A 12,434-nucleotide genomic window follows, 5' to 3' on the forward strand; every position below is an offset into this window, starting at 1 on the left:
GTAGAGAGAGAGTGAATGAGAGAGAGAGTGCACATGCCCATCCATGGGGTGGGGGGGAGGGGGCAGTGATCAAGACTGGCACAGAAGGAGGGAGGATTTAATAACCCTTTCCCCTCATGTTGAGATCCCAGTGAAAATCTGCCCACCTGGCTATTAGCCTTTGGAGAGAAGCTTCCATAGCACTGAAGCACCATAGTGCCCTCATAGCACTGAAGAAGATGTGGGTCAATGTTCTGAAGCACAAATCACCAGAACAAAAAGCTAAAATCCTTTTAAAATCTTAAAAAATATATTATTAAAATACTTGTGTATTTGAGTTTTAGAATGACAATTTAGTTAAGGAAAAAAATCAAACTATGTAACATTCTGAAGCTCTCATTTTTTAAAAGGCCCAGTGTTTATTTTAAAAATTATTCATTGTTTCTTATCACTAGGTTAAGAAATTATCTGCTTTAGAAAAGCTTGGTCAAAGTTAAAAGCACAAAAGGCAAACACATGCTTTTCTTCCAGTATAAAATATCCTACATTTCCAGCTTTAACTTCAGCCCTGGTGCTGCTGTGTAATGAAATGTGCCGTCCCATTCCAGGCCTTCTGTGTCTGTAAATTCTCCCTTCCCTTCCAGCCTGGAACAAGATAGAATCAGTGTGTTACATGAAGACTGCAGCCATTGCATTATGTCTAATGATGTACATGCTAATGGTCAGCTTCCCAGCAATGGCAGCACTGAACCAGTGAAATGGGAAATACTTCATAAGAGAAATTTTTGAACTATGGTTGCCAGTTTTGTAGAACAGAAATGATTCCATCACATTGATTCTACTAGTTAATTAGTGCTATTTATTTATTTATTGCTTATTTTCCATCATAAAGGTAGCATACATGGGCTTCTCAGGCAGTGTCCTATCTAGGCACTGACCTGCTTAACATTAGCAAGGTTGCTGCATCATGTGCCTTGGGACCAAGCTCTGCCATCAAGCATTTGGATCAACTGATATCTAGCTTCAGGGGTGTAGCTATAATTGAGTGGATGGGTTCAAAGAACCTGGGCCCCCCAGTTCCTGAGGGCCCTAGAACTCCACCCCTCCCTATTTTCTTCATTATCTCCTTCACTCCAAGGGGCCACTGGGGAGAGGGGCAAACACGGGCCCCCTCTCCTCTAGCTACGCCCCTGTCTAGCTTATGACTGTTTACAATGGCAGGTATCAATGTACCAGTCACCTGCAGAAGCACCATGTTCCCTGGAATATAACCCCAGGAAACCTCCTGGCAATACATAATTGAAGAGAGAATATACTAGCCAATTGAGGCAATTAGAACAGTCAGTGGTTCTAATAAAAAGCCAAACACACCAGTTAAGGATGAATATACTCTACATCAAGGCAATACATTTACAATTATTTTCTTTCCAACTTACTTGTTTTCACTGAATTGTCCAGTGTACTTTGCTCCATTAGGAAATATGTACGTTCCTACTCCGTGCAACATGTTGTTCTTGAAATCACCTTCATAAACTGCACCAGAAGGATATTCCACCCTTCCTAAACCATTCATCTGGTTTAATAAGAGGAGATAGCAGATTAATATCCATTCCTAAAATAGTCATTCTGGCTTGTCATTTCCCTGAATTTAGTACATTTAAGGCTGTAATCTTAAGCAAACATAATTGAAATGAAGTTTCACTGGCTGACATCCCAACCAACAAAGTGGGCATGCTTCGAAGGACTGTGGGGAAATGCTAGGATCTCCCACACCTCCACCCAGGGGCGTAACGATAGGGGGGTCAGGGGGACACGTGCCCCCGGCTCCATCTTTGTGGGTCACGTGGGGGGCACCGCCATGACCCCCGACGATCCAAAAATTAAAATTTTTTAAAATAATAATAATAATAATAATAATGTCCCTTCTGCGCGGCGCCCGCCCCCCCCCCCCCTTGCTTTGCCACCACAGCACTGCATGTGCACTGTTGTGCCAGAACCCTTAGAGTTCGCTCCCTAAGCTCCGGAGAGATCAAAAACACGTTGCTGACCTCAGGGATGTTTCTGATCTTGCAGAGCCCTTCTGAAGTGTGGAGAGCATTCGGAATGCTAAAGTCTTTGGTGGAACAGTGTGCACATAGAGAGACTGGGTTAGTTGTGCACAGATTCCAGGAGAATCTCCACAGTCCCTCGAAGCACCTGTGCTTCATTAATCAGAATGTCAGCCACTGAACACAATGGGGTTTCTCCTCACTGTGTTTCCTAAATATTAAAGCAAGGCAACTGATCAAGATGAGCTTTACAACAGCTGAGTAGTCAGAATAAAACAATGTTCCATACCAGAACTTATCACCTCTGCAAGTTAGGGTGTAATCACAATAACTCTTTAGCACTGGATAAGTATCCAAATCACCACAGATGTAATTATTTTGGAGGAAAAAACTGTTAACCTGAGCACCATCCCCCGCCCACCACACACCAATATACAGAAATGTGAGCTGAATACAAATGTTTAAAAAATTGCTCTAATTTTATTGACTCTACTTGCAGAATGGGTATTAGGCAAGGAACTTAAATGCATCATACCTTATCGTTCTTCCAATTCCCCTTGTAAATAATTCCATCTGGAGTGGTATGAACTCCGTAGCCATTCCTCTCAAGAGCTCCATCAGGTGTTCTTGTACAATCACCATCTAATTAAGCAAAAGAAGAAGAATGCAGGTAAAACTCAATAAAATAAATGTTAAACTGCCTCCCCAAGGTTTTAGACAGAGTCTTTCCCAGCCCTGGAGATACCAGGGATTAAATCTAGAACCTTCTGCATGCAAATTATGTGCTGTACCACTGAGCTAAGCGTTCCACCATTTCAATCACTGTTTAATTAGAAAAGTTAAGCCTTCACCATCCTTAGAGCATTAGAAATATGGAGATACAATATATTATCTAGTTCCTAATTTTCTGGCTAGATTTCAATGGTTTCCCGCACAGCATATTTTCATTTACCTCTCTGCACACATCTGTGTATAAGTTTTATGAGTTTTCCTCTGACCCTGCAGCAATTTCTCACAGGCTCTCTCAAATCTATGATATTAACTATTCTTTTTGTTTCAGTGGAGCTACTGCAGTGAGAGAAATAACATCATGTTTTATTATTTCACACCAGCAAATGTCACACAACAGAGGTATACAGGAGACCTATGCAGTCTCCAGTAGCTGGATATTCCCTTCCAAGTCACCCTCATTTCCCTTTCAAGCAGATTCAGATTATAGCTAAGAAGAGATCTTGGGCAATGACTCTGAAGTTTCCCTGGCATTCTCTAGCATTCCCCTTCTCGGATTGAGAGTATGGAGATGCATACGAAGATGCATACAAAGACTTACTCCAGTTAAAAGAAATTTACTCTAGCTCCTCTTGTTTCACTGCTACAGAACAGTGTCAGTGTAGAAACTCTTAAATCTCCTTTGGCAATTTAGTGTAGATAAAAGCATTACATACACTTCTAAGCAATCTCCATCACTTTATTCAGTGGGCTAGAGTCCATCGGACAGGACTAAAGGGTACTGAAATGCATTGCACGACTGTCAGCAGGAGGAGCTACAACATGGTTTTATAAATCAGTCACACTAGTTAGGGAAGGGCTGACGCCTGACTAGGCTGAACGTTTTACTGGCTTGTCCAGTTTTTCAAAAGAATATAAAACTTATTGAAAAAACACCATCACTGAGGCAGGGTCTGCAGTTTAATGGCACAGTGCTAATCTGCTGATGAGAGTCCAGGCTCTCTCCCTGTTCAATTATAATGTCATCCTTTAATAAACCTTAGTTTTGCCCCATGTGTCTAAGTGTTTAGGGCCAGGGGCGTAACTATAACAGGGCAAGGGGAGACAGTTGTCTGGGGGCCCACTGCCTTGGGGGGGGGCCCAGAGGCAAGTCACATGACTGACTCCCCCAGCTGGGCACCCCCTCCCCGGCTTCATTCAGTTGTATTCATCCTCCGAAATTGATGTGAGTGTTAAGACCTGGAGCTACCAGAACAGCATGTCTTTCTCAAGTACCATTAAATGACTTGCATCGTCCACAATTTACAAAACCTTTAAAAAAATAATTTAGGATGAGGGGTGGCCAATTTTAAAATCTTTTCTCTGGGCCCACTCCAACCTTGCTACGCCCCTGTTTAGGGCACTTGAATGCTTTCTTGAAGCCTTGAAGATTCAGTCTCCTTTCAGCCCAGCAAGATGAAGCTCCTTGCAATGTAGGAACTCTGATGTTCACAGGGCATTTGCCACATGCTCAAGTAACAATTGTTGCAAAATTGAACACAGTTTTAGGTGCACAACTGATATCCCCTTCATATAAGGGGAATGTAAACCTAGGGAAGCCTATGATTTGACTGGACATGCTAAGTACTTTGCTCCCTCCCTATACAATACCATAAAGATTAGAAAATATTGGGTGGCGTCCAGACATTTAGGAACATAGGAAGCTGCCATATACTGAGTCAGGCCATTGGTCTTATCTAGCTCAGTATTGTCTTCACAGACTGACAGTGGTTTCTCCAAGGTTGCAGGCAGGAATCTCTCGTACTGTATGCTTTGGTAGTTTGTTGGTTCAATAAAAAAATCTTGTCCTATAAAAAAAAATATATCTTGTCCTATCTTGGAGAAACCAGAGAGGTAACTTGAAACCTTCCGCTCTTCCCAGAGAGGCTCCATCCCCTGAGGGGAATATCTTACAATGCTCACACTCCTATTCTCCCTTTCATATGCAACTAGGATGGATGGACCCTGCTTAGCTAAGGGGACAAGTCATGCTTGGCTACCACAAGACCAGCTCTCCTCTCTGCACTGCTCCATTAATAGAAACTCCTTCCAGTCATGGAAGCTCAGCACTCCTTCCATGAAAGGAAGGAGCTTCTGCTGATAGTGCATTATTCCATTAAAGGCCTGGATTCCATCCATTTTTCATTTTTAATGAGTGGCAGGGTGGATTAACAGGTGGGATGGGAACTGCAAGTTTTATACTTCGTATGCATTCTAGTTGCATTTTCAAAATAAAATAAAAGTTTCCAAAAAAGTGTACTTAAATGAACTTATATAATTATGTGAAAATATTTTACCATACTTATCTAGGTTAGGAAATATAAATGTTACTTTATAAACTTCAGGACCTGTTGAGAGAGAACACTAATTTCATTGATCTTTAAAAGCAGCATTACATTAATAATTCAAGCCTTTACATATAAAACAAGAACAATGGACCAAATAATATGAACTGTTTTCCTATCTCATTTATGTCTTTTACAAGATTACTATTAGAGTTTACATTTGGAATAAAGTATGCACATCATCAGCTAGTGTAGTAAAACCATACATATGAGCATGCAAGGTCCAAAATTTCAAAAATAAAAAACAGCTTTCATATCAGAAGTCTGTTGCTGTATTTTTTTCTCTTGTTCTACAAGATTAATTTTTCCAGTAAAGCAATATCCCATCGCTTTGGTAAACCATCTTTCACCTCAGAAATGTACAGAAAATTTAAAAGCCTGGATTGTTGCTTTCCCCTCTACAAGAATGGAGAAGGTTCAATGCTTCTGGGGTGCTTTGGGGGAGTTCATAGAGGGCATGCAAATCATGAATGCCTCCCTGAGCTCCTTGGAGGAAGGGCAGAAGAACAAAAATATAACTAATAACAACAACGAATAGATTTTCTTCAACAAATGTCCACACTGCTATGTGTAGAAAAATGAACTTTCCTGGAAGACGTTTTCCCTCTAGACTTAAGATTAAGATTCTGGAAGATTTCTGCACTAAAAATCGTAAATAAATGCACACACACAAGCGGGGGAAATGACCAGTGCGTGGTGTGCCAAGTAAGCACACCGCCTCCGCTCATCTGGAGAACAGAAATGCGTCTCAGTCTGAGATGGCCTCGAGTGGGAAGCAGAGCCGCCCCGAGGAGGGTGCGGGGCTGGGGGCAAGCTGCGCTCCCCCTCAGCCCCCCACCCCACCCCACCCCACTTGGATACTCAGCGGGGCACTCCCGGTCCGCGGAGGCGGCTGCTCCTCGCCCTCCATTCCCTGCCCAGAGAAATGAAACGAGCTTCTGCAGAGGAAAGTACCCTAATCGCTTTAGGGTTGATTTAGCGCGGAGCGCTACAGACCTCTACAGACTTGAACCGCCTCCCTCCTCCCAGCAAAGAGAGCGGCGATCTAACTTCCCAGCCCCGTGCGAGCTGGGGGCTAAAGGAGAGGCCCGCGAGTGCCCTGCTGAAGCAGCCTCATTCAGGGCGCCGGAGCGCCTCTCATTTCGTATCCCTGCTCGCGGGGCGCTGGGAGGTTCGGCCGCCAGCAGTCACTGAGTATCGGGGGGTGGGGAGGAAAGGAGGGTCTAAAAGGCACGCAGCAACATAGTCTGGAGAGGAGCTTATCCAAGATCCATTTTGCAGCCACTCCAAGCCGAGCTGTCGCGCGAAACTGGCACAACCTGTTTGTTAATTCTTCGTCAGAATTAGAAAGTGCGCGTTCTCCCCGCCCCCGAAAGCCACCTGGAAGGGAGGGCCCAGCAAGCATCCCCCCACTCACTGGACATGGCTACAAGGACGCTCCTGTGGTTGCTATGGAGACCGGGGTTTTCCTCTAGCACCGGAAGCAGAATGAGTCCTCCCTTTCACTTCCGGGTGGCTGGTATGTAAGTGGGGGTTGAGCAGAAAGCCGGTTTTGACAGATGCCTGGAACCGAAATATCCGGAGAGAGGAGGTAGTTTGAGTATTTTTCCTTGGCCGGGCTGACTGTCGTGCAGTCGGAGGGGATAAAATGAGGGCGTGGAAGAAGTCAGGGGGAGCCACTGAGCTTGAGGTGCCTTTGTGGGCTTGGATGGAGACTATTGAGGGAGACCTCTGGGGGTGGGGGGATAGGGATGGGCTGCCAGCCCTACAGGATTAGCCCGGAGTCTCCAGGAATCGGCACCCATCGCCAGGTGATTACTGAAAACATCCTGGAGATTTTAGTTGCTTGATAATATTTTGAATATTGAAGGAAAATATTGGAGGGGGGGAATCTCCAGGAATAGCTTCAGTCAGAGTTGACAACCCTATGTGGAGAATGAGTTGTGTGTGTGTGTGTGTGTAGAGTTAGGGTGTATAGGGGTTGGCCATAGTTCATGTGAGGGGGCCACAGCCCAGTAACTGATGGAGCACATGCTTTGCATGCAGAAAGTCCCAAATTCAATCTCTGTCATTTCCATTTAAAGAATTATTATTATTGTTATTATCCATGTATGTATAGCATCACCCATATACATGGTGCTTTATACAAGTCAAAGCCCTGAGGGGGCTTACAGTCTAAATATTGACATAAGGGAGACAACAGAAGAAGGAGAGAGGAATGGATGGAGGCAGGAGTAATCATGGTAAATAGAATGTGCAGTTGTTACAACTTGCTACTGTTACCTAAGCTTGATTACAGTAGGGAATGGGGATCTCGGGTTACCTGGAGAAAGAGACTTCTGCCTGAGACTAAGGAAAGCCTTGCTTGTTGGAGTAGATAGTACTGAGCCAGATGGATCAAGAGTTTGATTCAGAATGAGTTTCATATGTTCATAGGAGATGTAGAGCTAAGCCAGCGGGCTGCTATGGGTTAGTGTTGAAGGGGGATTTCAATACATGCATATCATAATCAATACATGTAAATGTAGAATGATGGGAACCAGCATATCATAGGCATATTGTTTAACAAATTAAGCTCTGATCTCTAGCTGTCCAGACAGATTAGGAACAATTGAGTCAGAACACATGGATCTGGTTGACCAAACAAGGAAAAACCACAAGAAGAACCAATGTATATGCTAAATAGGGAAACAAAGCTGATGACTCATTGGAAAAATTCTGTCAAGAAAACCATGAGTTCTTATACAGAAAATAAGCAGGAAATACAAGCTGAATATGTCATAATGGGCAAAAGGGGATGGACATTTTAATTTGGTTGGAGTTGCTTAACATAGGATATAAAATCAAATAACTTTATTATGAGATAAACTACCATAAGATAGTGGTGCATATACTGGTAACATCCAAGTCTGACTACTGCAATGCATTAGTCAATAAAAAGCATTCTGTCACCAATTCTTTTTAACTTCTACATGAAACCTCCAGGTAAGGTCATTAGAGAATTTGGTGCTGGGTGTTATCAGTATGCTGATGACACCCAAATCTTTTTCTGCTTGTCATCAATATCAGGAAATGGCATTAGCCCCTTAAATGCCTGCCTACAGGCAGTAATGGACTGGATGAGGGATAATAAACTGAAGCTTAATCCAACCAAGACAGAGGTGCTCATTTGGGGGGTTTGTAATCTGCAAGATGGGATAGAACTTCCTGTTCTGGATGAGGTAACAGTCCCCCAGAAAGAACAATTCCGTAGCTTGGGAACCCTTGGACCTGGGTTTCATGCTGGTGCCTGAGGCTGTGGCCAGGAGCGCTTTTTACCAGCTGTGATTGATTCGACAACTCTGCCTGTTCCTTGAGGAGAATGACCTGAAAATGGTGGTATACCAGTCGGTAGTCTCCAGGTTGGACTTCTGCAAAGTGTTCTATGTAGGGCTGCCTTTGTATATCGTTCAGAAACCAGTTAGTTCAAAGTGCGGAAGCCAGATTGGTCTCTGGGGTGTACCAGAGAGACCACATTATGCCAGTTGCACTGACTGCCGATATGTTTCTGGGCAAAGTACAAAGTGCTGATCATTATCTTTAAAGCCCTGAATGGCTTGGGTTCGGGTTACCTGAGAGAGCGCCTTTCTCTACAAGATCCCCACCGCTCACTAAGCTCATCAAGAGGGGTCTGTCTTTGGGTTCCACCAGTTCCTCTGGTGATGACCTGGGATCAGGCCTTCCCAGTTGTTGCCCCAAGGTTGTGGAATGCGCTCCATGTGGATATAAGAGGATTATCTTCCTTGGAGGCCTTCAGGAGAATCTTAAAGACCCATCTTTTTAGCCTGGCTTTTAATGATACCTGGTTTTACTTCTAATCTGGTTTAAATGTTTTTTTGGTTTTAATTGTTTTATGTGTGTTTTATTTTAATGTAAACTTCCCTGAGCCACTTTAGGAAGGGCGGTATATAAACTGAATGAATGAACAAAATAAACAAAATGTTCTCTATGTTGGGCTGTCTTTGTACATAGTTCAGAAACTGCAACTGGTGCAGAATGCAGCAGCCAGTTTGGTCACCAGGTCTATCCGTAGAGACCATATTATTCCTATTTTAAAAAACAGGAAAAAATTGCACTGGCTGCCAATTAGTTTCTGGGCAAAATACAAAGTTTTGGCTATTACCTATAAAGCCCTGAATGACTTGGGCCCAGGGAATTTAAGAGAGCACCTTTTTCTTCATTTACCCTGCCCGCCTATTGAGATCATCGGGGGAGGTCCAGTTGTAGTTGCCACCGGCTTGCTTGGTGGTGACCCAAAACTGAACCTTCTCTACGGTTGCTCTGGCACATATTTGCAAATGACATCAGTTTCTCCCCGTTTCTGATTGTTTTTAAACGATGATGTTTTAAAGTTTTGTTTATGGTAATTTTAATCTGTTTTATATGATTTTAAGGTTTTACTTGTTCTTTATTTGAATTGTAAACCACCCTGAGATTTTATATAGGTTGGTATATAAATGTGACAAATAAAATAAAATAAATAAATAAATGAATATTTTGGGTTTGAGTGTATGCAGAGGAGTGTGAGGGATGAAAGTTATTCAGGGTGCATATCTTGGACTATTGATAAGGGGAGAGGGTGTCATTTTTAATGGGTTCTTGGTGGAGTGGGATGATTGACTGATGTGATTAGTGCTAGATAAATAGAAGTAATTGTTGCTATTACCTTTAGTGTATGTTTATATGGAAGCATGTGGTACTGATGAACCTAGAGCTGTGAATCAGTGCTGATAATATGTTTTTTCTCTATTTTTCTCTTTTAATGAAAGAAAATGAGTTCCTCAGGGAAGAGAAGAGGAAGACCAAACAGAGGAGGAGGAAGAGGAGGAGGAAAAGGAAGGGGAGGAAGAAGTGGTGGACCTAGCAAACATCAAGCTGGTGGCGGCAGCAAAAAGGGTTCGGACAAGATTTGGGATGATGATGATGACTTTTATGTTCCCACTGGAGCAAGAAATGTAGCCAGGTCAGCAAAATTCCAGTTTGTTGGAGTCTTACATGTTGAGATTTTAAGCATTAAATCTTAAGTCCTTAGAAGACTGAGGTTTCAAAGAACAAGATTTGGTAAAGTGAAATCACTTGACTAAATGTTCAGCCAAAACACTCTGGCATGTTTACTGGAGATGTCTTCACTAAGACATACCTAGGGTGTATTGACAGCAAAGCACTGTCCTAGCATTTGGTTTTCATCTGCTGTTCCCTGGATGTTGGCTTCCATGGAGGGACAGGTTTGTTGAAGGCTATTAGCCATTTCAGACACAGTAAACTGACTACTAGATTTCTGGAACCAAAGGCTGCTGCTTTCCCTCATTGCTGTAGCACCAAGTACTTTTAGGAAGAAGTACTATGTAGCTGTGCACTTGTATGTTGCTATTGCTTGTTTTCATGATGAAAGGAGATTGAGAGAGCAATATTCTAATCTGCTAAAGTTAGAGAAGAATAAGTCAAATATAGTAGATGCAAGTGGAATTTATTAAGCAGACAGGAATCCTTACGTTTTAAGCTAAAGGAAGCTCTTTGTCAGTGAAAGCTTAGTTAAGAGGAAAAAACAATCCTATTAAAAAGCTAACTGCCAATCTCTGAGAAATCTCACTATAGCTTTGCTTCCCAATTGCTGTGGCATCTGTCCTGATCCTGCTAGTCTGGATTTACCACTATCAATCTGGGGCTCAGCATAGCTGCTGTATGGATTATCAGTATCAAGCACACTGAATCCTCTTGGCTCAGAGTGTCTGTCTAGGAATTCTAGGAATTCTCTATCAACAAAGGATGGATCTTGGCAGAACAAGACTTGCTTTTGAACTTTCCTAGTTGGTCAAAAGACAACATGCTGAACTGACAACATGTTGAAAAAAACAACATGTTAACTGGTCAAAAGACAACATGCTGAACTAGATGGCCCATTGACCTGGCCCAGCTTGGCAGTTCTTGTCTTCACTAGAGCTTTTGATTATGTATATTAAGTATGTACGTACAGGCAAACCTCATTATCCATGGTTTCAACACTCGCGGTTTCACATATCTGTGGTCGGGGAGTAGGCACCCGACATTGGTATACGTGGGGCAGGGGAGAAGACTTGCGTATCCGCTGGCTGGGGGTTGGCCATGGCCATATTTGTAAAGGGGAATCCGCCAAGGATTTGTAAAGGGCTTGGGTTGGAGGGGGGTGAGGGGGATGGTGGAGATGGTACCTTCAGTATGTCGGCAGAGTCGGTTGCAGCAGCAGATAGCAGTGGAGGCAGCAGCAGGGACTACTTCTCCCTCCCTCCCTCCCTCCCTGCCTTCCAAATGACCACATGGGCCGTCTGCAGCCCATTTTGGGCCTTTCTGTGCACGTATACAGAGCATGCTTTTATTGCCTAGAAAACACACACCACCATTTTCAGCCAATTTTCGGCCCTTGGGGGCCACTGAAGGACTGCTGGGGACCTGCAGAGCATGGTAGGGTACTTTGCCCTGCTTTTATTTGAAACCTGGGGCCGTTTTTCAGCCAATTCCTTTTAAAACAAAGAAATCCCACTATTTTTGGCTGATTTTCTGCACTGGGGGGGCACTGAAGGACTGCTGGGGACCCTGGAGCAAGGCCGGGCACTTTGCCCTGCTTTTATTTGCATTTTTGGACCATTTTTCAGCTAATTTATTTTTAAAAAACAAAGCAAAAAAACCCACGCCATTTTCAGCCCATTTCTCCCCTTAGATACTTAACCCCCGCAATGCCATTGCCCCATTTACTCGGTATTCACGGTTTTGGTATCCACAGCACTAGCTGTGAATTTAACCCCTGCGAATACTGATGTTTTCCTGTGTGTTTCTTTCCCATTGTTGCATGAATTGTAACATATTGTTTTTTAAATATCCAGTACTGTTGACAGAGGTAATGGACAGACCAGACATGTATCGAAAGCCAAGACGCCTCTGCAGACACTGCACATGACTTCAGAGAATCAGAAGAGGGTGAAAGAACTGCTCCGTGAGCTCCAAGGGCAAGACCTGGCTGCTGGCTCAGAGTATGTTTTCTAAATCTACCTAATTTCTGCGTGAAACAGATATCATTACATGCGGCAGAACCTGAACATCCTTTTGTTGTTGTTGTTTAGTGGATACTTCATGATATGTAGGGATATTATTTTAAGCTTGGAACACCAGCAGACTTGTTCAAACGACCACCAGCAGGGTAGGAGAAGCATCCCCCTGGGTAGGATTACTGTGTGCACTCCCAGTTTTCAGTTGTGTGCTTGAACACATGAAGGGAGGAGAC

General features: G+C 43.3%; 2 protein-coding genes across 14 annotated transcripts in view; one reads left to right on the top strand and one right to left on the bottom strand.

Moving 5' to 3' along the window:
- Window positions 1-375: 375 nt before the first annotated feature.
- On the bottom strand, window positions 376-6,640 carry MORN2 (MORN repeat containing 2). 13 transcript variants are annotated; one of them, XM_053243133.1, is made up of 6 exons: window positions 6,558-6,606; window positions 5,098-5,143; window positions 2,980-3,095; window positions 2,563-2,669; window positions 1,416-1,552; window positions 376-624 (listed from the first exon to the last, which is right to left on the bottom strand). In XM_053243133.1, the coding sequence occupies exons 1-6, from the start codon at window positions 6,562-6,564 to the stop codon at window positions 522-524; spliced, it is 516 nt and encodes a 171-aa protein (XP_053099108.1). In that variant the 5' UTR covers window positions 6,565-6,606; the 3' UTR covers window positions 376-521. The 13 variants fall into 13 exon arrangements, with proteins under 13 accessions (XP_053099108.1, XP_053099084.1, XP_053099103.1 ...); XM_053243109.1 differs by having other exon boundaries at window positions 5,098-5,142; window positions 6,460-6,561; XM_053243128.1 differs by having other exon boundaries at window positions 6,521-6,560.
- The window catches only part of DHX57 (DExH-box helicase 57), a 60,998-nt gene continuing 55,146 nt past the window's right edge, over window positions 6,583-12,434 (top strand). Inside the window, exons 1-3 of the mRNA XM_053243098.1 lie at window positions 6,583-6,731; window positions 9,949-10,142; window positions 12,037-12,183. Coding sequence (XP_053099073.1) covers window positions 9,952-10,142; window positions 12,037-12,183 — 338 coding nt within the window. The 5' untranslated portion in view covers window positions 6,583-6,731; window positions 9,949-9,951. The remainder of the gene's footprint in view (window positions 6,732-9,948; window positions 10,143-12,036; window positions 12,184-12,434) is intronic.

Source organism: Hemicordylus capensis, chromosome 1 (genome assembly GCF_027244095.1).
Source record: "Hemicordylus capensis ecotype Gifberg chromosome 1, rHemCap1.1.pri, whole genome shotgun sequence".
In the NCBI taxonomy this organism is placed as follows: domain Eukaryota; kingdom Metazoa; phylum Chordata; class Lepidosauria; order Squamata; family Cordylidae; genus Hemicordylus; species Hemicordylus capensis.